At 56.0% G+C, this 27,343-nt stretch overlaps 1 protein-coding gene across 11 annotated transcripts; it reads left to right on the forward strand.

The window, feature by feature from the left end:
• Positions 1-1,460: 1,460 nt before the first annotated feature.
• BAHD1 (bromo adjacent homology domain containing 1) lies at positions 1,461-27,164 on the forward strand. Of its 11 annotated transcripts, none has more exons than XM_038580060.1 (11): positions 2,796-2,935; positions 7,343-7,434; positions 9,385-9,425; positions 17,189-17,272; positions 17,606-17,838; positions 18,565-20,007; positions 21,769-22,151; positions 23,117-23,276; positions 23,675-23,751; positions 24,367-24,467; positions 24,894-27,164. In XM_038580060.1, the coding sequence occupies exons 5-11, from the start codon at positions 17,766-17,768 to the stop codon at positions 25,081-25,083; spliced, it is 2,427 nt and encodes an 808-aa protein (XP_038435988.1). In that variant the 5' UTR covers positions 2,796-2,935; positions 7,343-7,434; positions 9,385-9,425; positions 17,189-17,272; positions 17,606-17,765; the 3' UTR covers positions 25,084-27,164. The 11 variants fall into 11 exon arrangements, with proteins under 11 accessions (XP_038435995.1, XP_038435987.1, XP_038435988.1 ...); XM_038580061.1 differs by having other exon boundaries at positions 17,622-17,838; XM_038580062.1 differs by having other exon boundaries at positions 17,654-17,838.
• Positions 27,165-27,343: the final 179 nt, after the last annotated feature.

Genomic DNA, 27,343 nt, shown 5'->3' on the forward strand with positions numbered 1-27,343 from the left:
TGCCTGGCCTCTTGGTTGCTGGTTTGTTCGCCTGCCGGGAACTGGGGTAGATCAGTGGGCTGGCACAGGAGGAACACCAAGTGCCTTTAGCCAGCCAGTGACTGCGAACTGTAGCCCACTCAGTCAAAGCCTCCTGGGGCAAAGGAGTCACCCACAGGGGGAGGCTCTGAGAGTAGAACTCCTCCAGCTGCTGGGCAGGCAGGTCAGGTAGGCATGGGCTCTCAGGACCACTCAGCCTCCTCTCTAGTCAGTGTTCCTTTCTCTCCCTCCCACCAGGACCCCAAATAAAGACAACTCTCCCCACCCCACCCCCCATCCCAGAGTCAATGGAGCTTCACTCCTGGATACTGGGGGGAAAGTCCAGTCCTCCAACCTCACCCTGCAACCACTTCCTAGGCCGAGCAATGGACTTCCTGCCACTTGGGTCTCCTTCCCTGGGAGTAGGTACATTTCTCTTCTGACCCTTTTGGCCTCCATCCCTGCCCATTAGTGGGCACGAAGCCAAGGTCAGCACAGGCTGGGCTGCTGACAGAAGCCCTGTCCCCTCTTCTGCTCTGGCTTGAGGCTGCCAGAATGGCATGGCTCAGCTCCAGCCACCACTGCTGCTGTTACCCTCTACCACTCATCTCTGATGAGGGGTGGGACACATCAGCCCACAAGGCCGACTAGGACAGCGAGAAGGGACATTTTGGGAGGGGGGGATAGGACTGGCCTGGTGGTGGCAGGGGAACTGCTAGGAATCTTTGTCCTGGGAGGCTCAGGGAGGGGAGGAACCTTTTAGTGTCCTACTTTTATAGGTTTGGGGAATTTGCTTTCCCTAAGGGTGGGAGGTAGGAGAAGTAAGGGCACTTGTCTTAGGAGAAGCTGGCCCTTTGAGAAGTTTCCATGCCACACGGTCTTAGCTTTCAGCTTTCATTCACACACTTCCCCTGTGGGGTGACCAGGTTCTTTAAACGTGTTTCCAAACACAGCTTGGACTGTCTGGGCCCCCTTGACAGCTCTGGAGGCAGATGGGGAAACCATCTTTTAGAGTTCTATTTCCCCCCCGCCGCAGAGGCTAGCAGCCCTGATCGTCTTAAAGGCTGCCTTTCTGAGTGCTGGAGTCTCAAGGTCCAGGAACGGCTAGGCAGCATGTGTGGTGCAGGAGGAGCCCCTCAGCCACACCGGGAGGCTGGCTTTCTCTACCCGCTCAAACAGCCTCAGCACTCAGGGTGCTTCTCTCTGCCAGAGGCAGTCCTCGGCCCAGCCCCTCCCCGGGCTGCTCCCAGCGCTCTGGTGACTTGACACTACCCTTTTTGCTGCTGCTCCTTTTACCTCCCAAAGCTCCCCTCCCCCGCCTGAATTGGGAATGAGGCTTTGTTCTGGGGTGGACTCAGCATTTCTCAAGAACCTACTATGTGCACAGCCAGTGCTTATTGAAGTGAAGCCCTCTGCCGACTGAGGCGACACAAGCTGCCCAAGACGCGGCCCCTTCCCGCACCTCCCAGGGACCTCCCACACCTCCGTGTGACCTCAGCCCGTTGTGCCCACCCACCCCGCTGACCCCGCGAGCGTGCTTGGGCTTGGAAAGGCACGTCTGTGGGTGTGAGACGGAGCCACAGCATTCGGTGACTCGGAGGAAGCCAGGTAAGTGTCCACGCTTGGTCCCATCCTGGCTTGGGGACGCCAGGGAGGGAGTCCAGCCGGGGCTGTCAGGCTGCCCGCCCCTTCCCCCCTCCCCCGGAGAGCTCAGATGTTGCCCGCGGTGGTGGAAGAGGGTGTGTGGGTGTCAAGGACTCACAGACCAGGCTCTGCTGTCAGCTGGGAATGGATGAGGGTTCCACACTCTGCTTCGGAGAAAGGTGAATTAGGAGCTGGAGTGGGGGGCGGTAGGTGAAGGGGAGAAAGAGGAAAAAGAGATGCGGGTGAGGGGTTACCGAGCTAGGACCGACCTTGCTTGAAAGGAAAGGAGACGTGGCAGGCAGGGAAGTCGGAAAGATGAGGCAAGGGCGGGAGGGGCTTCTCAGCAGTCGGGGCCCTTTCGCTGGAGTCTGGGGCCCTTTCTGCAGGAAAGGGGGGTTGTCCTCGCTTGATTTTTTTCGGCTGGTCTTCCCGAGGCTTTGCCCTGGAGGCAGCAGCCGCTGGCGAGGGTGGGGTGTTTCTCGGCCCGCAGTTTTCTACAGTGGGTGCTAAGGAGAAGGGGGTAAGGGGATGTAGAGGGGTGACGGCCAGGGCGGGGGCGATATAAAATTTCTCGGGGGGGGGTAGCAGCTGGGGGATAGGGGCTCCAGGGTCGGGTCACCATGGGATATCGGCTCGGGCTCTGCAACCGAAGAGAAAATCCAAGAAGCCGGCAAAGAAAACCACCCCCCGCCACCACCCTTGGCACCGTACCCCTCCCCCCAGGCCCCACCACTCCCCGCACCGCCTCCCCCGGCCGCCTCGTGCTGCCCCCTGCGTTGGGACGACCGACCCACGGTTCTGATTGGTCGGAGACCGGGAGGGGGAGCCGAGGGCCGGATTGGCTGGCGGGGCCAGCGCAGGGCGGGGCGGCTGATTGGCGGAGCTGGCCGAGGGGCGCGCCGCTGATTGGCTGGGGACGAGGAAGCAGGAAGGAGGGCGGCGGAGGCTCCGCTCTCGGGGAGTTTGTGGGGGAACCGCGAGCGGCGTAGCGGATCCCGGAGCCCGGCCCCCGCCGCCCGCCCGTCCGGCTGCCTGCCCCGCCCGTCCGGCCCCCGCCGTCCGCCCGCCCCGGCCAGGCGCTCCCGCCCCCCCGACGGCCCCGCCCGGCCGCGGCCCCCGCTCCGCCCGCCCGGCCCCGGCCCCCAGGAGGAGGCGCTGACGCAGCAGCGTGGAGCCCGGGAATTGAGCGCCCCCGGGGGGTTCCAGCCGCCGGATTCCAGCCCGGCCGGGGCCTGCGGGCGCCCAGAGCCGCGCCGTCCGCGCCGCTGTCCGGGTGAGCTAGGGGCCGGGGTCGAGGAGGGGGTGCGGAAAGGGACAAGCAGGCGCGAGGGAGCGAGCAAGGGAGGCAGACGAGTGGAGGGGAGAGGACCGGCCGCCCGTCAGCGCGCCCCACCGAGCGCGCCGCGCCGCCGCCCCCGCCAGCCCGGGAAGGGACGGACGGACGGACGACGCGAAGCAGGTGCGGCCGCTCGCTTGCTCGCGCCGCCTCCCTCCCCCGGGTCCGGCGCCACGGTCCCGCCATCGGGGAGCGCCGCGCGCCTCGAGGTGACAGCCCCCGGGGGCCGCTCGCCTCTTAGGCTGGGGGCGGGGTGGGTGGCGGCCGCAGGGTGGCAGCTCGGCCGGGCGGCGGCGGCGCGGGCGTCCCGGGCCGCGGAGGGCGGGAGGACGCCGGTCGTTTCCTCGCCGCGGTGGAGCGGGCTCGCCTCCGAATGCGCGGGCGGCAAGGCCCCCGCCCCCCCTCCCGCCGCGCCCCCTCCCCCATCGCGGTCCCCGAGGCAAGGGGCCGCGGCCGGGGGCGGCGCCGCGGGATCGCCCGCCCAGGGTGGGGGGCGCCCTCCCGCGCTGGGAGCTGACCGGTGATTGCTGATGGGGGGCTGGGGCCGGGGGCCACACTGGGGCCGGGGGTAGTGTAGACCCGACCCTGTCGGCCTGGGAGGAAGGGAGGCGCGGAAGACGGAAGGTAACCGGTTCGAGAAGCGAGTGTGGGCCGCGGGAGGCCCGGCGGAGACCGTGCGGAGCGGCGGCCGAGTCCGAGGTGGGGCGGGGGGATCGAAGTTGTCAGACCGCCTCCAAGTGACAGCGGGACCCCGTGTTCGCGGCCCGGCCTGGCCTGGCCCTGCCCGCCTCTCCGCCTCTCCGCGGGGGCCGGGGGCCAGGTCAGGTCGGGCCCGAGGGGCCCGCTCCGCGGTGAAGCGCCGGACAAAGGCGGCGCCTGAGCGGGCGCAGGTGGTGGCGTCGGGGAGGGGAGCAGGTCCGAGCCACCCACCCCGAGGGGCGGGCGGCAGGGCCGGACTCTGCCCCAGGGATTGCGGGGGCCAGGGTGCCCGCCGGGAGAAGCTGCGGCAGTGGTTCACGGCTCCAGCCGCGCATCGCCTGCGGGTTCTGGGAAGAGTGGGGTCGACCCGGCTGGAGCAGAGGGGCAGAGGTGGGGTTGTGCACGCGGTGGGCCTGGCCGGTGGCGACCCGGTTAGGCAACAGTCTGGTGAGACACTCTAGAGCCTGCTAGGAATGAGGGGTTTCAGCAAGCAGAGTGTGCCCATGGGCAGAGGATTAGTCCCACCTGGGACATCTAGTCGCCCATTGTCGACAGTCTCAAGAGGGCAGAAGACTGGTGGGATTTGGCTGACTGGTAGAAGATGCCCCCCTAAAACGTGCCCCAGCAACCCATCCACAACTGTTTTCAGCACTTTTCTTTAGCCAAGAAGGTACTCACAAAGGGTAATGAGAAGCTGGAGTTTATAAACCCAGGCAGGAATTTAATGATTAAATGAAAAGGTTCTTGGTCTTTTCCCTTTGTGCCATCTGAGATACTTTTTCCTACCACCCTCTCTACTCCCATGTCTTCTGAAAAAAAGGAGGAAAGGGCCCTAGAGGGAGCACATGTCCTGGAGGGACACAACTGTCCTTGGCTAGCTAGAGGACACTTGGGAACCGGTGGCGTAAGCTCTTGAGTGCCTGTCCCCACCAGTGATCGGTTCTAAGCTGGATGCTGTTTTCCATTTGTCAGAACCCACTCAGAACTAACTCTCTGGGCGCCTCATGGGACTGTATACGTATTTGAAGAGTTGGGATCGCAAAGACGGGGGAGACAGACTGTTTCCAATGTTGACTTTTGCCAAGATTCTGGGTTCAAGTCCCACCTCCGGTAGCTGTTTGGTTGGTTAGGAGCTGCTCCTGGCTAGGGTTGGCTGTAATCCCACCCTGGGAAAGCTACATATTAGCCTTGCTTAGTAAGGGCGTGGAGTTAATTCACGGCCACACACATCCCCGACCCCATCCTCAGAAGGGTCTAGACCCCAGCCTGGGTGGAGTTGAGGCTTGTGGGAAAGGGAGGTATTATCTCATACAGGAGACTAACGTTTGTTCTGAGAGGATTTAATTGTATGTCTAAGATTCAGAGAATGATGAAGAATTTCAGGGCCTTCTTGCCTCCTTTAGGGCTACACAGTATGTGATTTCTTTTGGAGGCAGTCAGAAGGAGGTGACCTGGTGAGCACTGGAGTATAAGGGGGAATTGCCAGAACAGTGTTGCCCACCTTGACAGGCTCTTCGTCTGTTCAGGTGCTTGGGAGGGTTTGCTCTGGAGAGTTTACTTCATTGAAGAGTTGGTCTGGTTTTCCTATCTCCTTCCTTTCTGTTGCTCTGCTGTCCCCAAGGCAGGCCTGTGTTGTCCTGGCCGCCTTTTCCCTCCTGCTTCCTCTGGCCCTTCTGATCTAGTCTGTACACAGCTGCTGGATCATTCTTCCTAAAGCACTCCGTCTCCTATGTCATTCCCTTGTCCACACACTTTCTGTGGTTCTTTTCTTCCTGCAGTCTGACCCTAGACAGATCCCCCATGGTTCTCCTCTAGCCATGCAGGCTTTCCCCCAGCCACCCCAGGCACAATTACCTCCCCGCATCTTTGCTTTTGCTGGTTTCTCCCATTGTCCCTAGTGAGGTGCCTCTTGCCTTCCTCTCTTCCCACCTGAATCCTAGTTGTCATTGTTTTGCTGTCACTCAGGCTACTCCAGGGCAACACTGCTTGCCTCTGAAATTGTGAGTCTGTACTTTTTAACATGATGTCTTCTTTTTTTCTTTTTCTTTTTTTTTCGGATTTTATTTATTTGACAGAGAGTAAGCACGAGCAGGGTGAGCAGTGGTCAGAGAGAGAGGGAGAAACAGGTCCCCCGCTCAGTGAGATGCGGGGCTCCATCCCAAGACCCTAGAATCATGACCTGAACTGAAGGCAGATGCTTAACTAACAGTTTCCCAGGCACCTCAACATGGTGTCTTCTTGAGTGGTTTTATAGGTTGGAAGTTTCTTAAAGGCAGGGACAGTATGAGTGTTAAACCTGTGTGTTGGGTGGCGGGGGGAGAATATTTTAGGACTTCTGGTATATTGCTCTGCATGTTGTTTTTGTTGAATGAATAAATGCAGTTGGCTGATTGGGAACAGGGGAAACCTTCCCTTCTTCCAAAGAAATGCTCAATATGGAGTCCTTGGTGGTTTCCAACCTTTTCTGTCAAAGGCATATAGATAGGGCATGTTTGGGGTGCCTTAGTGTGGGGAACAAATAAAACTTAGCTGTTGTTTCTGACACTCCGGCTGGTGGAGAGTCTGTCCTGTGGATTGCTCATATGACACCATATAGACGTGAATTGGAAAAGGGCTGTAATCCTGTTTTCTTCCTACCCCACCAGGCCATTCTCTCCACCCGGCTTTGCTGCTCTTATGCAATTTTCCTTGTTGTCCATGCTAAATGAATCCATATGTTTGATCTCTTCTCAATCCTGGGTGTAAATGAGGGAGAAAACACGGTTTTGAGAACAGAAAAAAAAGATTCCTGGGTCTGGCCCTTGGACCGGACTTTTCCGACTGGCGTTGGAAGAGGTGTTTATCGCTGACATCAGAGGCACTATCAGCCCCACGCCGGACCCATCAGAAGGGAAAGTCATGATCCCAGCTCTCTTGGAACTTCCGTTTTTGTTTACCATCAAACCTTGGACCATGAGGGAAATGGGAAAGAACTGGTGACTGGTTTGAGTCTAGACAGTGAAAAAAATAAATTCTGCATCCATCCCCTTTCCCCCAAACCTCCCTTTTGTGCCCCAGTTTGATGATTAATGGGCCAGCATTTCCCTTCCAAGCGGGAAGGCCACCCCTCACAGTTGCCATGGCAATGCAGACCGCTCCCGTCAATTAAAAAAAATCCCTACTACTTCTCCCTCCTTGCTTCTACCGAAGCAGGAGACTGGCTACCTCCGAATGCATCTCCTGGGCTCTCTCCTCAACTGCGCAGGCTGTTTTGCTGTGCGTCCTAGAACACAGTCCTTCAACACAGTTCTTCCTCTTTTCCGGGGTTTGCCTGAGTTTCATTACCCTGAGCCAGTCATGCTCTTCTTGGATCCAACAGGCCCTGGAAGCCATCTGTGAAGCAGCAGAGAAAATGACTGTTTTATTCATCTGTAATGTAGAAGGAGCCCTCATCTTTTTTTTTGGGGGGGGGGTGTTAAAAAATCCCCTCCATACCTCTTCTCTCTGTGGTACGCAGAGGTTTAAGTTGGGGATGGTTTTGACATCCACAAAGAAAGTTTCGGTAACCCTGGAAGGAATTCAGCCTCCCAGTACACGTACTTCACATTGAAGTTGTATGGAGATTTTCAGTTTATTGATTTTCATCTCTCCCCACCTCTCTCCCAGAATTCGGGTGGCCTTGTGTGTTTTCATTTTATCTGTCCTTATTCCTCTTGGCCTTGCTTCAGCAACATCTGGCCTCAGCGCCCTGTCGCAAGGTGAGTCATTAAAGAAAAAAAAATCTTAAGGGAAAAAAAGTCTCTGGAGTTGAGAGGTAGTCTGTGTTGAACTAAGGCTGCCAGCTGAAGCTGCTGGGTTTATGGAGCATTATATGAACAGCCCCAACATTAAAGGGCCTCCTTTTTATGAATGGGTTGTGAAGAATGTAAATAAAGCAGCATCTCTCAATGGGGAAGCATTTTACATAAGCAGTGCTACCCTGGCCCAAGTATTTATGGGAATTTGCTAGCACAGTCTGGCAAGACTCACTTCCTTTGTGAACTTGCCATTATACTGGAGACTTTGGAGGGACAAGAGAGTGCTTCCACAATTGAGGGCAGCCCCATCACTCCTGCTCTGGGGGGTCCATGCCCTTGACTCGATGAGCCGGCTCATGGCTAGAGTGCTTGTTAACTTTGAAAAAGACAGAAGATCCAGAGATGGTTCAAGAGCTCATGAAAATTAGAAACCCAACCTCCTGATGCCCTGGGCCCTGACATTCTGCAGCTCCTCACCCTCTGGGCTGTGTCGACCTCCCCAGGTCAGGGGTCCAGGGAGATCCTGGTGGATGAAATCCTGCCTGGTTTTATGGGAGGCACCTAACTGGAATAAAATGGGCCGGTTTGAATTTCAGCTCCTTTATGTTTCCCCCTGCTCATGTCCTGGTACTACCACTAATGAGCAGTAAACTGGCTAATGGGTGGAGGAGGCCTGCTCCGAGTCAGCTGGCTGGACAAGCCCCCTCAGCTGCACTGAGGGCTCCAGTCTCCCCCTCGGCTTTGCCCAGCTGAGCTGAGCTCTGCAGCAGCAGGCACTGGGCTTCCAGTGGGGAGGGTGGGGGATTGGTGCCTTGTGCCTTGCCCTAGGTGATGTGCTATAGAAGCTCAGGACCAGAGGACTGTGGGTTTGGTGAGCAGGCCTCGGGATGGAGTCATATCCAGGACTTTGTATTGTGTCCTGGGAAGGATTTTCGTCCAGATTCCATTTTTCCCAGTGGGAAACACCTGCAGAGGATGGTTGGTTATCCACCTGACTCCGGGTCCTACAAAAACACAAAAACGTTGTCCTTGAGATCCTTGGCAGGCCTGATCCAACAGGAATAAAAGAATGGGTTTGTGTCGGAGGTTTTCTGAGATTTGAAATGGGAATTTTTTCCAAGGCACTGTGACCAAGTTACCTGAACGGAAAAATAAGTGACTCCTCTTAGTAAACAGGATCAATGCCAGGCAGGAACTTGGCGTCTACTTCTTTTTTTCTCATTTCCTTTTCTTTTCCAGTGGATTTGGGGGTGGCAAGGTGCTTTGACCCCCCTGCCCTTGGTTATGGTGGTAGGTAGGACCTTAAGGTATGCTTCGCTTTTTGTGACCCCAGGATCTCACCTGGAGTGAGATCCTGGTGGGGGCCGCTCCTCCTTCCTTTCCATCTCTGCTGCCTGTTTGCTGTCCCCCCACACCATGGGGCTCTCAGTTTCCTGCCTTCAGAGGAGAGGAGTGGTGCCCACTTGGGCCCTTCTTCCAGCAGAAACCTCCCTAAGATGGGGTAGGGGGAGGGAGGGAGATTCAGTTTGTTAATCACATTCCCACCTGGCCACAGGTGAATTATTAGGGTTTGGAGGATTTTTGCAGAAATCACGGGAAAGGTGTTAGGGTGCTGTTTCATGCCAGAAGGGAAGATGGAGTCACATTCCTACCAGAGTCAGAGCTGGCAGGCCCTCCTCAAGCGAGGGGTGTCTCCTGCCCTGTGCCCAGAGGGCTTCACACAGATTGGACAAAATGTAGAAAAGAATTATAAAGTGGGTTAAATGATTAAAAGAGATGATCTTCAGAGAAAACTGAAAGGACTTAGATTTACTCAGCCCGAAGAGAGGTAGCCATGGGGCAGTTAATACATCTTTGAATGTTAAGGTGGCTGTTCAGAGTGTGCTGACCAAATTTTAATCTTTATTGCAGTTTCGGGCAGGAGGAAGATTTCATCTGGTTCAAGAGATGTGGTGAGATGCGGGGTAGTGGAGTCTATAGCCTTCTCTTTTGGATTTATTGTAAAAACCAAGACAACATATCTTCGAAGCCTTTACCCCTTTCCAGGATATGAAATGGGTTTTTCTCCAAAGCACATGTGCAAGTTGATTGGGGCCTTGGGCAGACTTTGCTGTAGGAACAATTTGTAAAATTATATGTATGTTCTCTGGCCGGCCCACCAATGCCATTTAATTGGAGTACAGCTTCAGTTCCTTTGTGGCAAAAAAATCAGGAAAAATGAATAAGATGTTAATACCAATAATTAAAACAACACAGAAAAGCGAAATGGTCTGTGCAAGTTGATCTGGAATGTTAGTCTGTGAGCCGGCAGCTGTCCCGTGTTGCAGAGGGGGTGTGGGCTTTGGGACTGACACCAGATGCCCTGCCTCTGCTGTCCACAGCACAGGAGGGTGGCCAAGTTCTTTTACCTCTCGGTACCTGTTTCTCCTCGTTGGGAGGAGATGGTAACAACCCCCTGGTGAGGCTATTGCGAGGATAAATGAGAGTGAATGTTATGTGTTCAGGGTGGTGCTGGGCACGCAGTGAGTGCTTGACAAACATTAGCCATCCTGTTAGACTAGAAGCCTCTGTGGTGAATCAGGAATTCCCTACCCTGCACACTTAAGAGATTCGGAGACTGATAATGCTAACTCTGGTTCTTTGCTGCTGAGTTCGCCTGAATATCCCTGACGTTCGTCTTGATACCAGGGTGCCTCTAAGTACCGCCCTTGCTTGCTTAATGCTTTGGGTTAAGAAGTGGAATATTTTCCTGAGATACAGCTGGGCAAGTTGGGGGAGAGAGAGAAGAGGATGGTAGTGGAAGAGGGTTGTGTTATGTAAATAGGAGAGATTTCCCCAAAGTAGCCCTATTGAACTGTTGATTACACTGAAGAGGCCACGTGGGCTCCTGGGAGTAGGGGAGCATTGGTGGGGGGGGGGGGGTCAGAGTTCCCAAGTGATGCCATCAGTCCAGAGTAGAAATGTTAAATGGGGTGGAGCAGGTGGGCAACCAGATCTTTGTTCATTCAACAAGCTCTTATTAAGCCCTGCGGGTGAGATTTCGTGGTAAGGCCAGCAGAGCCCACCTGTCCCCATGGAGTTTGCATCCTAATGAAGGTGGCACTAATCACTTAGTTAATTAGTTACCTATAAGGTATTTGTGTTAGGTCTCAGGAACTCTTGGAGGGTTTGCCTTGTGGTTCTGCTAGCGTTGGGAAGGGCTGGTCTTGGGTCTTGTTCCTTGTAGCTGGCTCATTCAGGAGGTTAGCACTCTGTTGGGGAGTAGGAGGGCAGGGCTCCCAGGTTGGCCCAGCCAGCCAGTTACCTCTGTTCAGGACGAGAGATAGCACGTCCAGTCTTGGTGGACCATCTTAGAAATCCAAGTTGTTGGTTCCCGGAGTGTCCCAGTGGTTGAACGAACACCTGTGCTTTGCCCTTCTGAGTAGGTGCCTGGGGCAGGCTGGGGAGCTGTTGTCTTTTTTGAAAATTGTATATCAAAAGCATGACATTTTCTCTTGGTTTGCTGAGGGCCTGTTGCTGGGCTTTGGGGTGCCCCGGCTCAATTGCTGTGTTATTTCTCCCACACCGTTAACTGCCCAGAGCAGATGAGTCCTGCTTCAGGTATAGATCTGCTTCTCGCCCAATCTGGGCGCTGTAGGGTCTGGGTGGGGTAGGTCTCAGGGAGACCTAGCCTGGAATCCTCTTGTCCCTCCGGCTGGAGTGAGCCTCCACAGAGCCAAGGAAGGAGAGTCTGGGAACGGTTGTACTTATCTCCTGCCTCAGGACTTGGACTTTTTTTTTTAAAGATTTTATTTATTCATGAGAGACACAGAGAGAGAGAGGCAGAGACATAAGCAAAGGGAGAAGCAGGCTCCTCACAGGGAGCTGGATGTGGGACTCGATCCCGGGATGCCTTGAGCCAAAGACATGCTCAACCGCTGAACCACCCAGGTGTCCCAGGACTTGGACTCTTTGTTCCTTCTTCCTACATCTAAACATTTATGAAGCAAAGTTGTTGGCCCTCAGTATGTGTCCGAGAGAAGAGCTGGCTCACGTCTGCCCTCTGAAGTTGCTGTGGAGCCGCAGTGCTCCATACCAGGCTCTGGACAGGACACCCTGTTAGAGTCTGTGTCACATTGTCTCGGCTTCCTTCCTACCCATCCAAGCTCCAGTTTCCTAGTCTGTCTTAAGTTTTTTTTTCAGCATTTGGCCTAATACTTGACATACTGGAGGAGGGAGGAGAATGAGCTCCTATTGAACACCTCTTGTTACCCCGGGTATTCTGCTAGGCACTTAGGCACTTTGCACACGTTCTCGTTTAACTTGATCCTCACGACAACCCAGCTGTGTAGACGAGGATACCAAGGCTCAGAGCAGTTCAAGCTGTTAACCAAGCCCACTTAGGATTAGCAGTAGCACCAAGTGGCTTCTAGCCCCAGCAGGTCTCACATCTGCTGTGTCAGGCTGTGGTGAGAGGGCAGCAAATGTTGGCTGAATGAGCAAGGTCACAGGAGATGCTGTGTGCCTGGCAGTGAGCAGCAGGTGCTCTGGCTTAGCCGACCACCACCGGTAGATTCAGGTCTCCCTGGTGCACCAGGGCTGGGTGGGAGGACAAGGCCGGGGAAGGCAGATGACCCGGGGTAGCCACATGTGCCTTAAAGGAAACCCTCCGGAGACTAGTTTTGCATTGCATGCGATTCCCTTCTAATTTCTCAGGTTAGAGTTTCTCAAAGCAGAGCACCATGATGTGAGTAACACAGTGCCTCTGCCCGCTGTCCTAGCTCAGTGGTCCACATGTGTATGCTGACTTCTAGATCGTAGGGGTACACCTCTCTGTCAGCCCCTACCTGCAGGGGCACTGGCAGTTTCTAGGGAAGAGATTCCACTAGCTCTACTGTTACCTATATTCCTGTACTTAATTGCAATTCTCATATAAAATTGGAGAGTCCGTTCATAGTTGGACTCAAAACTCTCCTACCTCCCCCCTGAGATTTGTATTCTTTTACTGTTACAAGAGGCAGGGTGTTTGGCTTTGTGTCTGAAGCCAGAAGTAAGTGGGGGTTCTGGATATTTGGGTGCAGCTCTGGGCCTGTGTGGCCCTCCTGCCAGGATGGTCAAAGTAGACAGGTATAGCCAGGACGGGGTCCGGGTGCCGGGCTGGGTTGGCCAAGGTCCCAGACCCAACGTGAGGTGGGTGTGAACCTTCGCTGCACAGCTGCTGTGGGCTCCTGGGAGCCTTTGGTGTGAAGTGTGAGTAGCAGGTGGTCTGACAGGCCATTGATAGGCTTGGTGCCTTCCAGGGTGGACCCAGCTCCTCAGATGGCCACCAGACCCGAAGGCAATCTATATAACAAGCTGTTTCCAGATGGATCAAGCCAGTTCCCTCTGGTGGGGTGGGTGCTTCCTGCCCAAGTGTCCCAGGATCCCAGCCTGACTGCACAGTGAGTCGGGTGCCCGCAGCAGATGGGGCTGAACAGGCATGGGCGGGGGGGCACGGTGGGGCCAGCGGCCCAGGCCACTGCTTTCTCTTCGGGTCAGCACCTGGGGGGCTTGGGTGCTCTGCTCTCTCTGGGTGCTCGTATGAAGCAGCAGTCAGATGGCAGGAGCTGGCAAAACTTGCCACCTGGCCGCATCCCCTGGGCCTTTCACCATCCAGTTGAGTATTTCCCAGAGGCCTGGAGCCTTGTTTAGGGTTTGCTGGGACAGTTTCTGCCCCTGTCTCCTCACTGCTGTAAGGAGGAGCTCCCCCCACCCAGTGTCTCCATCTTTCTCTGGGGTTGACACTTGGGTGTCTTTGGCAGAATAGAAGCAGAGCAGAGTTCAGGTGCAGGCTGGGTTTTCAGATTTCTCACGGCCTCGATAGCTTCGGCTCCTGGTGTGGGGAACTCCCCAAGCCAAGGGCAGACTGCTCTCTGTCCGTGGGTCTGGAAGGCGGGGTTGGGGGATACGCTGGCCTGCCTGCTTCCTACCCCACTGGGCTCCTGCACAGAGACTAATGTCATCCTCACCACTACCCTTAAGGTTCCTTCTGATGTATCCATTTTATTATTTATTTATTTTTAAAAAAGATTTTATTCAATTATTCATGAGAGAGACAGAGAGAGAGGCAGAGACACAAGCAGAGGGAGAAGCAGGCTCCATGCAGGGAGCTCGACATAGGACTCGATCCCGGGTCTCCAGGATCACACCCTAGGCTGAAGGCGGTGCTAAACCGCTGAACCAGCTCGGCACCCCTGATGTATCCATTTTAGATGAGGAATCTGAAGTTCAGGGAAGTAAAGTAAGTTGCTTACCAGGGGCAGAGCTGGCATGCAAATCGAGGTCTGCCTCCCTCGAAGGTTTGCTCCTTTCCAGTTTACCAGCCATAGGGGATTCAAGAGATACCAGCGTGACTGAACCTGGATTTATCCTGAGTTTTGGCAGCTTCACTTGTTTCTTCGTGAAGTAATACCAACTGCACTTAAATGAACAGGAGCCTGCCTTTGTGCTCTTGCTGCATTTCTTCTCTTATAGGAGATTTAAGAAACTCCGTGCTCATGAAAACCTGTTATTCCTTTGGGGGAGGTTATGCCAAGAGAGAGTGCAAAGGAAGGCAGTGCTTAACTCAGTATCAATTGTGTGACTTTGGGTATAATTTGGAGGGAAGTGGCTCGGGTCAGGGCACTTGTGGACCCTCACCCAGGTGACCACTTAGCCTACCTTTGCCTAAGACCCCCCCTGAACACTTTCCTCCTGTGAAAAATAATCCCAAAAGCCTGAAAAGCAGAACTTAAAGCACAATGGGTAAGAGAGGTTTCAGGAAGGGTAGTGGGGCAGAGTCCTGGGTCCTGACTGGGTGTACCGCCTACAGCTGAGTAAGGTGTGTGTGTGTGGGGGGGAACTGTGGCCGGTGACTTCCTGTCCTGGGCCAGGCCGTCTCTGCTGGCAGGAGTGATCTGGGCTTGACCTGCTGGTTTTCCCTGCAGTGGTGCCCCGCAGCCCACACTCCCCAGGCCTCTGACTCTCCCTTGCACAACAGCACCTTGAGTGTGCTCAGAGAGAGAGAGAGAGAGAGAGAGAGAGAGAGGTGCATGAGGCCGCTGCAGCTGGAGGGCAAAAGCCAAGTCCTCCCTCCCTTTCTGCTTCTGTGAGGAGGACTCCTAGCCCTGGACAGATATGAGTTTGGGGTATTGACAATTTGACTGGGCCTTTGATGGCCTGTTTACTGTCTTTAAGGTACACTTTGTGATTTTGGTTTCAACCTGTGGTCTGCTAGGTCTTTGGCATGGAGGACACTGGCCACTCTCCTTCATGGCAGCTGGCTGTTCTCTGATCAAAGCTGGGGACAGGGATCCCTGGGTGGCGCAGCGGTTTGGCGCCTGCCTTTGGCCCAGGGCGCGATCCTGGAGACCCGGGATCGAATCCCACATCGGGCTCCCGGTGCATGGAGCCTGCTTCTCCCTCTGCCTGTGTCTCTGCCTCTCTCTCTCTCACTGTGTGCCTATCATAAATAAATAAAAAAAAAAAATTAAAAAAAAAAAGCTGGGGACAGGGATCCCTGGGTGGCGCAGCGGTTTGGCGCCTGCCTTTGGCCTAGGGCACGATCCTGGAGACCCAGGATCGATTCCCACGTCAGGCTCCCGGTGCATGGAGCCTGCTTCTCTCTGCCTGTGTCTCTGCCTCTCTTTCTCTCTCTGTGACTAACTATCATAAATAAATAAAAATTAAAAAAAATATTTAAAAAAAAAAGGCTGGGGACAGTCAGACTGGTTTTCTTCAGTAGTGCTAGCTTGACACAGTCTAGGTGAGCAATAATATGCCCTGGGGAGGCCCTCCTAGGAACCTTCTCTCAAGGGGACCTAGACTATCTATGCCTGGGAGGACAAGGCTACCTGAAGAGAAGGGTGGCGCTGAGAGAGCCCAGGCACCCTTGTCTCTTGGCAGTGGTTGGAAGTTCTTGGTCTAGCTGGTGGGTGGGGACGGAACAGCAGGAGGATTGGCAGAGCTGAAAGGGGAGCCACTCGTCCTGCTTTCCCAGGCTTTTCTGCCCACCCCCCCCCCCAGCTGGGCCACCCCTGCAGGTTAGAGGGGAGCCCCCTCCACCCAGCCCCACCCCAGGGAAAAGCTGCAGCTGAAGTTCTCACAAGTCCGGCTTCAAAGCATGACTCATACCCGCTCTCCTCAGATGGGAGTGCAGCGAGGCAGGCGGCAGACCCCAGCCTCTCCTCAGGATGGTGAGTGACATTGCTGCCTTAGGCACCACATGAAAGCTAAGAGTTCCTTTGCTGGTGACAAGGGATTTGGTGGATTCAAGAGAAACTAGCAGGAGGCTCTTATGCTTGATTTGGAAATATGACTTGCACCCTGTGATTTAGAGGCTTCCTGGGATCCGAGGACAGTAGGTGTCCTTGAGGGACTGCAGAGCTGAATGGGAGGTGACAGGATAAGACACCGTAAGGAACATATCCCTGAGTTCTGGGGACAGGCTCCCCTCCCAACCTCTCCCTTCTAGGATCTTCTGACTGTTGGGGTGGGGGCGAGTATCTCAGGGTCTACCCTTGTAGCTGGTCCACCAGCAGACTCGGGGTGGGGGGGTGTTGCAGTGATGACGATGACGACGGGACCATTGGGACAGGCCAGCCATCTCTTCGCTAAGAGCTCCTTTGCTTGCCAGGCTTGTGGGCACCTCCCTGAGCTCACTCTTTCCCATCTGGCCCCTCCTTGCTCCGTACTTGGTATCCATGTCCTTAAAGGCCATAAGCCCAGGTGACCTCAGCCTTGGCCCCCAGCCATTCCCAGGCCTGACTCCTCTGGTAACTTGGGGCCTGTTGAGGGGCTTCGGTGCTCACTCAGCTGTGAGGTCTGTTCCCAAATCCTGAATCCTCTGTCTCCGACTCCAGGCTCTTCATCCAGGCTCTTCGGGGGTGGGGGAGGGCTGGGCCTCAGCTTTCCTAGGAGATGCAGATGTGCCTTTTGTTGGGGCTTGTCCAGCACAGAGGTGCCCCGCGTTTGAGAAGGGGGTCTGTGGATTGCAAGCAGCCAGGATGCTTTGGAGAGTGAGAGGAGGCATCGCTAATAAGCCTGCTGAGCTACCAGGGTTGGAGCAGCCACCCTGATTGGAAGCGGAGGTGGGGGTGTTAGGGAGCCTGGCAGACTCCTGGGGTTCTTTAGGACCCTCCCGGCTGTGCTTCGGCTTCCGGGGGGAGGAATGGGTTTGCTTCCTGGGCCTCTGTCTCGCCCCAGCCCGCTCTCTGGGCAGCAGCAGGGCCCCGCACGTGGTCAGAGCAACGCCTGGCACCCTGCCTCCCTTTTCCAGTTTTCCGAGTCCTTTCTGGGCCTGACACCCACGATGCCCTCAGCCTGGTTTTCCGAGCACTCTTTCTCAACTAGTACAGCATGTGTGTGGAGAGAAGGTACCCAGTGACCCCGGCCACTGGCTCAAGGCCACGGGAGCTAGCTAGGGAGGGCTCAGGAATGCCTGGGAGCCTTCAGGCTTGGGGCTTTCAGGGTTAAATCCTGGCCCAGCGGGGACTGCTCCCAGCCTCTGGGAGAGGGAGGATGAATAACAATAGCGGTGGGGAAATCTCACTGGAAAGCCTGGGCCTGCGGGGTGGGGAGGGGTTGCAGGGTGCCTGGGAGGGCAGAGCCTTGTCTGGCACCTTATTTGGCAGCACCTTGCTTTGGGTTGGGGAGTGAACAGCTCGGTTGGTCGTCCCTGACCACTGACACTGACACCCCCCACCCCCAACCCCGCCAGTTCTTCACTGCCTTGCCCATGCCAGCCTCCAGGACACAGCCCAGCTCTGGCCTCTCATTCGGGAAGGGGCCTACGCTGCCCCAGGTATGTTGGGGGCAGGGGAGTATTTGCCGAGCAAAGTGAGGGGATGCCACTTTGCCGGTCTGGTCATGGGCATTTTCTCTCCAGGGTTTTGGGCTTTCTGCCGCTCCCACCCCCGACCCTGTCCTCCTCTCTTCCTGGCATCTTGCCTACCAGGAGGGAGACCAGAGAAATAGGGCAGGACTAGTAAGGCAGCCCCAGTTTGGTTTGCCTCTTAGTTCTTCTCTTTAATACTTGATTTCCCTAACTCATAGAGGCCGGAGCGGGGGCGGGGGGGGGGTCATATGTGTGTTGTCATGTGGGGCTCCTACCCAGGAATGCTCACCCTTGCCTTAGGGACATCCTTCTCTAGGCACAGACACAGATTGGGCCGCCCTTCCCCAGGATCTGAACCAAAGTGGGGCTGGCTCGTGGGGCTGCCTGAGACCTCTCCTGACCGTGGACTCCTCAAAGCCAGGCCTTCCGTTCAGGGGACTTTTTCAGCAAGATCCCGGTTATGGCCATCCTGCTCTACATGCCTGGGGGGTGTCCCCACCGGCTGGACTTTGCTTTCCTCCACAGCCCAGCAGGCAGGTTCCTCACCTTAGCTCCTGTCCATGTCCTTATCTTCCTGTGGCCAATCTCAGAAGCCCCAAGGTGGGGGAAGGTTTGATAATATTTTTGAAGGAACAGATGGGCTCCCACACCCAAGCCCCGTCCTGGCTTAATGTCTTTCAGAGCTTCTTGCTTTTTTTTTTTTTTTTTTAAGGTTTTATTTATTTATTCATGAGAAAAACCAGGCAGACACAGGCAGAGGGATAAGCATGCTCCCTGTGGGGAGCTTGATGTGGGACTTGATCCCAGGACCCCAGGATCATGACCTGAGCTGAAGGCAGATGCTCAACCACTGAGCCACCCAGGTGCCCCTCAGAGCCTTTTCCTGACCTGCGATAAGTAGTGGGACAAGGACAGGTAGAGAGAACTGACAACTTTGCCCCCAGTGCCTTCTGTCTTCTGATCCTGGAGTCTGCAGCCTTCCATAGGCACTAGAAGGGCTTACTTAGTTCAAAGCAGGACCCTAGGCTAAAAAGAAGAGTGGGCAGCCAGTCCTCACACAGCTGTTGGTAGACTGACCCCACTGGACCTTTGCACTCTGGAAGAGGGGTCTTGGGAGAATCCGGGCTGTGGATGGGATGAGTGAGGCAAGGCCAAAGTGACTGAAGGGGGCGGTGACAGTGGATGGGCTGCAGAAGAGCAGAGAGCAGGCAGGGCAGGTCACGGTGGGCTTCTCTCATTGCCTGCCTTCTGCCCCGCAGATTGGGAGTACTCCATGACACACACACGGAGGAAGTCCCTTCCCATGCTGAGTTCGGGCCCCACTGGCCGCCGGGAGCCCCTGCAGATGGAAGGAAGCAATATGGAGCAGGGGGCAGAGAGTGTGGAAGCAGGCATGCCCGAGAGCCCAGGACACCTCACAGGGCGCCGCAAGAACTACCCGCTGCGGAAGCGCCCCCTGGTTCCTGAGAAGCCCAAGGCCTGCAAAGTGCTGCTGACCCGCCTGGAGAATGTGGCTGGCCCACGGAGTGCAGATGAGGCTGATGAGCTGCCCCCTGACCTGCCCAAGCCCCCGAGCCCAGCCCCATCTGGTGAGGACACTGGCCTTACCCAGCCCCGCAAGAGGCGCCTGGCCTCCCTCAATGCAGAGGCCCTCAATAACCTGCTGCTGGAGCGGGAGGATGCCAGCAGCCTGGTGGGCACCCGTCGCAGTCGGGGCGACCCTCACCGCAGCCGGGACCGTGACCGAGCCGCTGGGGGCTGGTCCTCCTCCAAGAAACGGCCCCGGCTAGGGGACCTTGGAGGAGGAAGTCGGGACCTGTCCCCAGAGCCAGCACCTGATGATGGTGCCCGTCGAGACGGTGACCCAGCGCCCAAGAGACTGGCCAGCCTGAATGCAGCTGCCTTCCTGAAGCTGAGCCAGGAGCGGGAGCTACCCTTGAGGCCACCTCGTGCCCACCCAGAAGCAGATGGGCATTCTGCAGAACCACCAGCGCTGAGGGCTCCGAGGCCAAAGTGGGCTAATAATAAGGTCCATGGGAAGAACTATCCCAAGGCCCGGCAGGGGCCTGGCTCTGGGGAGGCGGTGGGCCCACTTGGCTGGCAGAGGCACCCTGAGGAGCCATGGCCATCTGCCACCCCTCGTGGGCCAGCCAGCCAGCCACCTTACCAGCCACTGAGCAAGGCTCTGGAAAGCCCCTTAGGGCTCCGCCCCCACCTGCCCCTGCTGATGGGTGGGCAGGCAGCCTTGAAGCCAGAGCCTGGGCGCCCAGGCGAGGAGTCACCTGCCCCCAAGCAGGAACTGCACCAGCCTTCTTTCCCTGCACCCCAGCTGTCCCCGCTGCCGATGCCTGGCAACCCTGCCCACTACAGTGGCCTGTGTGGTCGGCCTGAGCTCACTGCACTGGGCAGCTTCTACGTGTATTGCAGCCAAGATGGGCTGCAGTGTGGAGGCTATGCCCCCTGCCCCATGCTTCCCGAGGGCAAGTTGTCCTCAGTGGCTGCACCTAACGAGGGGCTCCTCTTGGCACCAAGCTCAGTGCCTGCAGGCACCCCTTTCCAGCACCCTCCCTGGGGCTCTCGCTACTGCTCTAGCGAGGACACTGGAGTGAATGGATACAGCATCTGTGAAATGTTGCCCCCATCTCTTACCCACATTGGCACTACCTGTGGCGGCTGCCCCTACAAAATGCCTTTTGCAGCAGGTAAATGTTCCTAGGTGTGGGATCTCCCAGGGAGTCAGCTGTGGTGTCCCAGGAGGCTGGGCCATGGATTGGGGTGGGGTTCCTTGAGGTCTAGCTACTATGTGGGAGGTAGGGGGCTCCAAGAAGGGAGGACTCCCCCTGGTTTCATGCTGTGTCCAGCTCTTAACTCTGCTCTGTCTCCACCATGTATGGAGGTTTCTTGGCCTGGCACTTAGGTAACATTGTGACAGTGGCCAGGGCAGGGGAACCACCCCTCCCTTCCCATCGGGATACCCGTTCTCATACTCTTGAGTAGGAAGTTAGATATTGAAAATAGGGCTTTTGCCAAGTTACTCCTATAATTCTCTGCCTTCCTCAAGGAGAGCTAGAATTCTGCTTTCCAGGAGCCCATTTCATCTGCACTCTGGCATAGTTCAGTGGTCCTGGGAAGGGTGGTGGGTACCAGGCCCTGTAGGTGGTGCCAGCTGCAGTAGGACTGCTTCACCCTCCCCATACATGCCTTGAAAGAGAGGTAGTACCCAGATGTAGCATCATCTGCTAGGGGCAAACAGTGGGCACACACTAAGAACAGACAGAGTACCCTGGCACAGACAGGATGCTAACAGGGCCTGTGGCTTTGGTGTCTACCTTCCTAGCAAGGCCCAGACACCTGAGAGGCTTGCACTGCAGCCCATGAGACACCCCCATGATGATCTCTTCCCCCTAAACTGTTAGGAGTGTCCTCTCATGCCTCTCCAGCCTCCATCCCTGGTGCCTGGGTAGAAATGAGGTGATCAGAGCCATCCTGTCTGGCAGGTCTGCCCTGCTGCTGATGAAGTGAGAGGCTAGGCCTTACCAGAGCTCTCCCTGCCACCACCCCACAACCTCCTTGTAGGGGTCTATAAAACAACTTTATAGACCAGTTGACTGGCCAGACTGGTTGTTTCAGGTTTGGGCATGAGTTGGAGCTCTAAGAAATGAGATCAGGCTTTTGCTTGGGCTTTTCCTTCTTTTTTGTACCACTCTCCCACATCTGGACACCTAATCCAGAGGACCCAAGACCCTAACCCCTTGCCCTGGAACACCAGTAAGCACCATGTGCCAGGTATTATTCTGAGTGCTTTACATATGGGAGGCCACATGGCATGTAATTGAGTACAGATTCTGGAGCCAGACTGCCTGGAGTGAAGTGTTCTCCCCCACTTCCTTAGACATGTGACCATGGGATAAGCCGGTAACTGCTCTGTGTCTCGGTTTTCTTGATTACAGAATGGTGGTAATGGTACTTACCACATAGGGTTGATGTAGGGATGAAATGAGTTAATACATTGATAAAAACATCTAGGACACCATATGTGCTATTTGCCTCTCCTCCTCCTATTGCAAGGCCCTAGGGGGCAGCGTGACTTGCCTGAGGTCCCACAGCCAGTGAGTGGCAGGTCTGGGATCCATATCATGGGCTGACTCTGGCTCCCCTTGTTCCTAAGCATTGTGGAAGCCCTGGAGAAGATTAAGTCAGAGCTAGAGAGACTGTTCCCGTTACCTCCCCTTCTTTCAGGCTAGAAGGGGGAGATGGAGAGGGCTGTGGCCAGTCTCCAGGGTCAAGAAACACCCCTAGCCAGTCAACCTGACAATCCACCTTAAAGGCCTCTGACTCCACTTGCTCAGGAACCTTTGGGTTGACACTCAGAATTAAGACAGGAGTGGGCTCTGAAAGCAGGGAGCCCAGCGGGGTTACTGCTTGTCCTTACCTGCCCTAATCCCCTCTCTCCTTTTTCCCAGAAGGCTGCAGGTCCCTAGGCCAGCTGGAATTTCCTCTCCCAGAAGCTGGCCACCCTGCCTCACCTGCCCACCCCCTCCTGGGATGCCCTGTGCCCAGCGTGCCACCTGCAGCAGAGCCTGTCCCCCATCTTCAGACACCCACCTCGGAGCCCCAGACCGTAGCCCGCGCATGCCCTCAGAGCGCCAAGCCTCCTAGCGGCTCCAAGTCAGGTCTACGCACAGGCTCCAGCTGTAGGCACACCGCGAGGAGCAAGGCCGCCTGCAGGCCCAGCCACCCCAAGCAGCCACGTGTCCAGCGCCCGCGCCCACGCCGCCGTCGCCGTCGCCGCACTAATGGCTGGGTGCCCGTCGGTGCTGCATGTGAGAAGGCGGTCTATGTCTTGGTGAGTGCTAGCTGATGGGAGAAGGGAGGGATGGCACTGGGGACATAGGACTTGCTGTGAGGGAATCCCAGGAACCCTTGGCTCTAGCCTGAGAGGTGACAAGGGGTCCCGCTCACTTAGACTCCGGGAACTGATCGTGCTGGCCCAGCCTGCTCCCCCAGCTCCCGCTGCCGATCCTGTATCGCGTGTCTCGGGGAGGGGAGGGGTACACAGTCTGTCACACCTGCTGGCCCCCATCTCTGTCGGTGACTCTCAGGGAAGCCATCTGAAGTGTCTTTATCCCTCCTCCCCGATCATATGGTCTCTTGTTCTAGATTATAAAATGGTGGGCTTTCATGAAGGTTTTTTGGATAAGCATGTATAGGGAAAATTGGGATAGGCAGAGAAAATGAGCGATACAGGAACATCTGGGTTGATGAAACAAGTATTGACTAAACTTTATCAAGCACTTCTAAGGTGCTTTGATCCTCACTGCTACCCTGTGAGGTGCATATCCCATGTTCTATACTCATTTCACAGATGGGGAAACTGAGGCATAGTAGTAGATTAAGTAATTTGCCCAGGGCCGTACCACTTAGCAGTGGAGGTTTAAGGGTCAAATCCAAACTGCCCCAATAGGAAGTTTGAGAACCTTCTAGATGCTGGGGCTTGGAGCAAGAGAACCGGCTGTTGGGGTCTGGTGGTCATTGCACAGCCCCAGGGGCTTTAGGCCACTTTCCCACCTGTATTCCGATTTTTTTGTCTTTTCTCCAACCATGGGGAGCTCCCGTTCCTATCCTGCCCTTGAAAGCCAGGATGAGGGAGAAGAGGCCACAATGGAAACTACTTTTGCAATTTCCCATCCTCAGTAGTTCATCTGCCCTGAGGAGAGCACAGAGAGAATGTCTTTTGCTCCCTCCCTCCTTCCTCCCCTCCTCACTCTGAACCTGGCCCCCATCAGCCTGTCTGCATCATTGGTTTGTTAGGATGAACCAGAACCAGCCATCCGAAAGAGCTACCAGGCGGTGGAGCGGCATGGAGAGACGATCCGAGTCCGGGACACCGTCCTCCTCAAGTCAGGCCCACGAAAGACGTCCACACCTTATGTGGCCAAGATCTCTGCCCTCTGGGAGAACCCTGAATCAGGTACCCCCCGCCCAGAGTCTGACCTGGCACTAGTCTCTTCCTGCTGTTGGCACAGAGTCTGCTTTCCACTCAGCCGGCATCTGTCTACTGCTTAGGGCTGCAGATGGCCCTGTGGTTTGGGTTGGATCAGCTCTTTAACCTTTCCAGCCACCAGCACCTGGGCACCTGTCCTCCTACCTCACCTGTCAGTACCTTTTCCCCTTTCTGCCTCCATACCTGAGAGCATTTCAGACTCCGGCTTGGTCTGAGGCAGGGGATGTGAGTGGCTGGAGCCTGGAGGATTGGCCCAAGTATGGAAGTTGGATGATACTCCACGGCAGGTAGCCCAGCCTTCCTGCCTGTCTAAGTAACTCCGAGGTCGCCAGCTCAAGCCTTGACTGCTTCTCTTGTTGCCCTAGGAGAACTGATGATGAGCCTCTTGTGGTATTACAGACCAGAGCACTTACAGGGAGGCCGCAGTCCCAGCATGCACGAGGTGAGTTGCCTGGCAAGTGTGTCCAGGAGAGAGAAGTGGTGGCCCCACGAACATGGTTTGGAGAAGCAGCCATGCATGGGCAGTCAAGTCATAGTCATCTCAGATGCCACAGACCAGCCTGGGTCTTAGCCGATTTTCCCAGCACTGCCCCAATGTATGTTTCAAAGGGAATAGTAACCTTTTTCTTAAAAGGAGGGAGGAGAGAAAAGACTCCGGGCACCCCTGGGCACTCTATCAAGCAGTGCGTTAGGAGAGGTAGTATCATCCGGTGTGGTCACTCCGTCCCCAGCCGGGGCTCCCTTTTACTTTGTTTCCCTTGCTGGGCTTTCCGTCTCCTCAGGAGATGGGCACCAGTTCCCCTCTCCTCCCCTGGAATGGGTTGCTGGAGCAGGCCCTTGGCTTTTCCCAAGTAGTATGGGACTGGGTGGGGTGTCCTGGGGTGGGCACTGGGTGAGGAGCAGATAGGCTGAAATTCCTGGGATACTCCCTGGCTTTCTGGGCACTAGCTGGAGTTCTCTCAGGTCAGGACTCCCAGCAGAAGAGCTAATGTCTGCCTTGCTTCTGGAGTTATGTGCTGCCAGCCCTGGTACCAACGTTCTCCTCTCTTTCCTTGAGCCTTTGCAGAATGAAGTCTTTGCGTCAAGACATCAGGACCAGAACAGTGTGGCCTGCATTGAGGAGAAGTGCTACGTGCTGACCTTTGCTGAGTACTGCAGGTGGGTGGTGCCCTGTGCCTCTGGCTAGCCTCTCCCCTTAGACTCCCCAGGGCTGTTTAGGGGCTGCTTGAGATTCCCAAAAGGATCTCATTTGCAGGGCCTGACCTCCCAGAACATTCTTCCTCACTGCCGCCTTTCACCATTCTAATGTTTGTAGGAGAATGAATTGTCCCTCCTCTGAAGCAGAGAGGTTGGGGCAGCGTTTGGGGGTGGTCACGGTATGGATCTCAGAACCTTCGAGGAGAATCGGCAGGTGTGGGGAGGGAGGTCCCAGCAGACGTGCTCCCCCAGGACAGGTGTGGAGGCAGCAGCAGCCCCCGTAGGGGTGGGAGGGGATGCCTCAGCGCTCTGGGCAGGGTGGGGAAGGAATTGATCTTCCTGCAAAGCTGGCTCTGGTAAAAACAGCAAATGGTGTTGTCCCTGCAGATTCTGTGCCATGGCCAAGCGCCGAGGCGAGGGCCTCCCGAGCCGAAAGACAGCACTGGTGCCCCCCTCTGCAGACTACTCTACCCCGCCACACCGCACGGTGCCCGAGGACACGGACCCTGAGCTGGTGTTTCTTTGCCGCCATGTCTATGACTTCCGCCATGGCCGCATCCTCAAGAACCCTCAGTAGCCTCCTCAGGCCCGCCCGGGGGCGGGGGAGGGGGGGATTGGGGCAGGGGTACTGCTTGAAGCACAGCACTTGGTTAAGGGGCCACAGGGGTTGAGGCTGCTGGCCTGTGGTTCTCTTGGGGGGAGGGCAGGGACCCCTCTGGGGACTGGGCCCCTGGGGAGGGAAGGGGAGGCCAGGGTATAAGGAAAGTGTCGCAGCAGCGCTCAGCTTGGCCTGGGTGCCTCTCTCTGGTGGCCCTGGTGGAGACTTGAAGAAGCAGTCTTCCCTGAGGCTGGGCCTGGCCTGAGGAGGATGGGGCCCAGGGGTGGGGTGGGGGGGAGTCCTTCAGGAATAAGGCCCACCAGGCTCCTCTTTAGCCTCCCCTGGGCCCTTCGAGGGGGGAGTGGGAGCCAGCTTTACCTCACCCACTGTGACCCGCTGCTTCCCCATCAGCCTGGGACCAGGCTCTCCCGGATTCTAGCACAGCTCCGAGCTCCTTCCTTTGAGGAATAGAGAGCCCAGAGTCTGGCTTCCAGAGCATAGACTCTCTTTCTAGACTCGGGGCCTTTCCCTGGCTTCCTCCTCTGCCCCTGTAGTAGCCCCTAGTGCTGGGACAAGTTACCCAGTGCTGACAGTCATGGGTGTGGCCCGCTTGTGGGAGTCAGCTTCCTGTCGGCCTTCTGGTGAGGGCCATCCAGCAGGTCTGGCTTCACAGAAGCTAACTGGTCAACAGGGGGTTAGTTGGGTCTGGGAGGGCAGAAGGGAGCTGGGAGGGGGTGGGGGGCAGGGGGCAAGGAAAATTTGCTACCTGATTTATTGAAGACTTTTCCTCTTGCCTTACACTTGGAGGTTCTAGGAAACCTCTTGCAGAACTTCATACATGACTCTTCAAGCCACACCCACCTGAAATCAAACCAAAGGAGTGCTGTGGCTCCCCTGGCCCTGCCACCCCTTACCCTAGTCTTTTGTAGATTGCACTAATTTACATCCCTGCGAGAATCAACACTGTATCAGTCCACAGACCTGCTGAGCTGCAGCCACTCACTCTAGGAGCTAAGGACCTGCATTTTCTGTTTGTTCCTGTTGCCCAGGGGCCCTGTTCTCACTAATGCTGCTCCCCAGAGTAGGTTAGGAGGCTGGGCCCCCTGTTGTCCTTGCTGGGGGACCAGGCCCTAACCTCCCCCCCAGGGGGCCCTCTGTGAGGGGGCTGGAGCAGCCTGGTTCTTTCCTATTTGTACCAAAGAGGAGCACGGTGGGGATGGGGAGAGGAGCACAGTGTGGTTTGGGCCCTACTATGAGCACCTCCACAGGGGAGGGGGGGGCAGGAGCCTAGGAGGGCAGCACTCCTCCTCCTCCTCCCCCACCTAGGAAGGGGCAGGCACAGACCCAGCTCCAGCTAAGGAGGTGACAACCGGGTGAGGACAGTTGGGCTGGGTCTGGAGGTGGAGGTGAAAGCATCCTGAGCATTTGATGCATTTCCAGCATCCCCAGGCCCTGTGGGATCCCTGAGAAGACGGGGCTGCTCCGGATTGGTCATTGGGCTTGGGGGAGGCCTGGAGGCTTCAGAGGTGAATTTACACGTGGAAAGCCCAATCCCAAACCGGAGGGGAAAGGGCTGGGGTGCCCTTGTATTGAATAAGCTGTTTGGAGGAAGGCGTGGGGCAGTAAAAGAGGTTGGCAGAGTGGCCGTGGGGGCTCTGAAGAGCCAGCCTGGGAGCCTGCTTATTCCCAGGGTGCTGGGCCCTGGCTGCCAAGGAGCCCAGCCTCACTCAGCAGGAGAGGAGATGAAGGCCCCTCCTCCCCGGAGGCGGGGTCTGCTGCCCAGTACTTACATGCTTTTGGAATCTCTTAGATGTGGAAATATTTTTTCGAACCTGAAAATGCAGCTGGTAGAATTTCAATGGAAGCATAATTCATGTAAAATATATTTTAGTTGATATTTTGTAAAATGCACTTTTTGTGTGTGTCGACCCTGGTTTCTCAGATCTGTATTTCAGTGTTTACAAGGGAGGGAGGACCTTTCCTCACCTCCCTTTTGACAGAGATTAGTACTTCTTTAAGAAAAAAATAAATTTGAAAAATTGTATTGATTTAGAAAAGGATTGTTTCCTGTGTGTCCTGTCATCTTTGTGGGGGGGTTGGGGTGTGTGCAGAGGGGTCACTATTTATTTTGGAGATCCCTCTTAACCCTTGTAGTGGAGGGGCTGGCTGAGGCCAATAAACAAAGTGGGCAGGAAAACAGGGAGAGCGCAAACGGAGGAAAGGAGACAGAGCAGATGAG

This window comes from Canis lupus, chromosome 30 (assembly GCF_011100685.1).
Source record: "Canis lupus familiaris isolate Mischka breed German Shepherd chromosome 30, alternate assembly UU_Cfam_GSD_1.0, whole genome shotgun sequence".
NCBI classification, from domain to species: domain Eukaryota; kingdom Metazoa; phylum Chordata; class Mammalia; order Carnivora; family Canidae; genus Canis; species Canis lupus.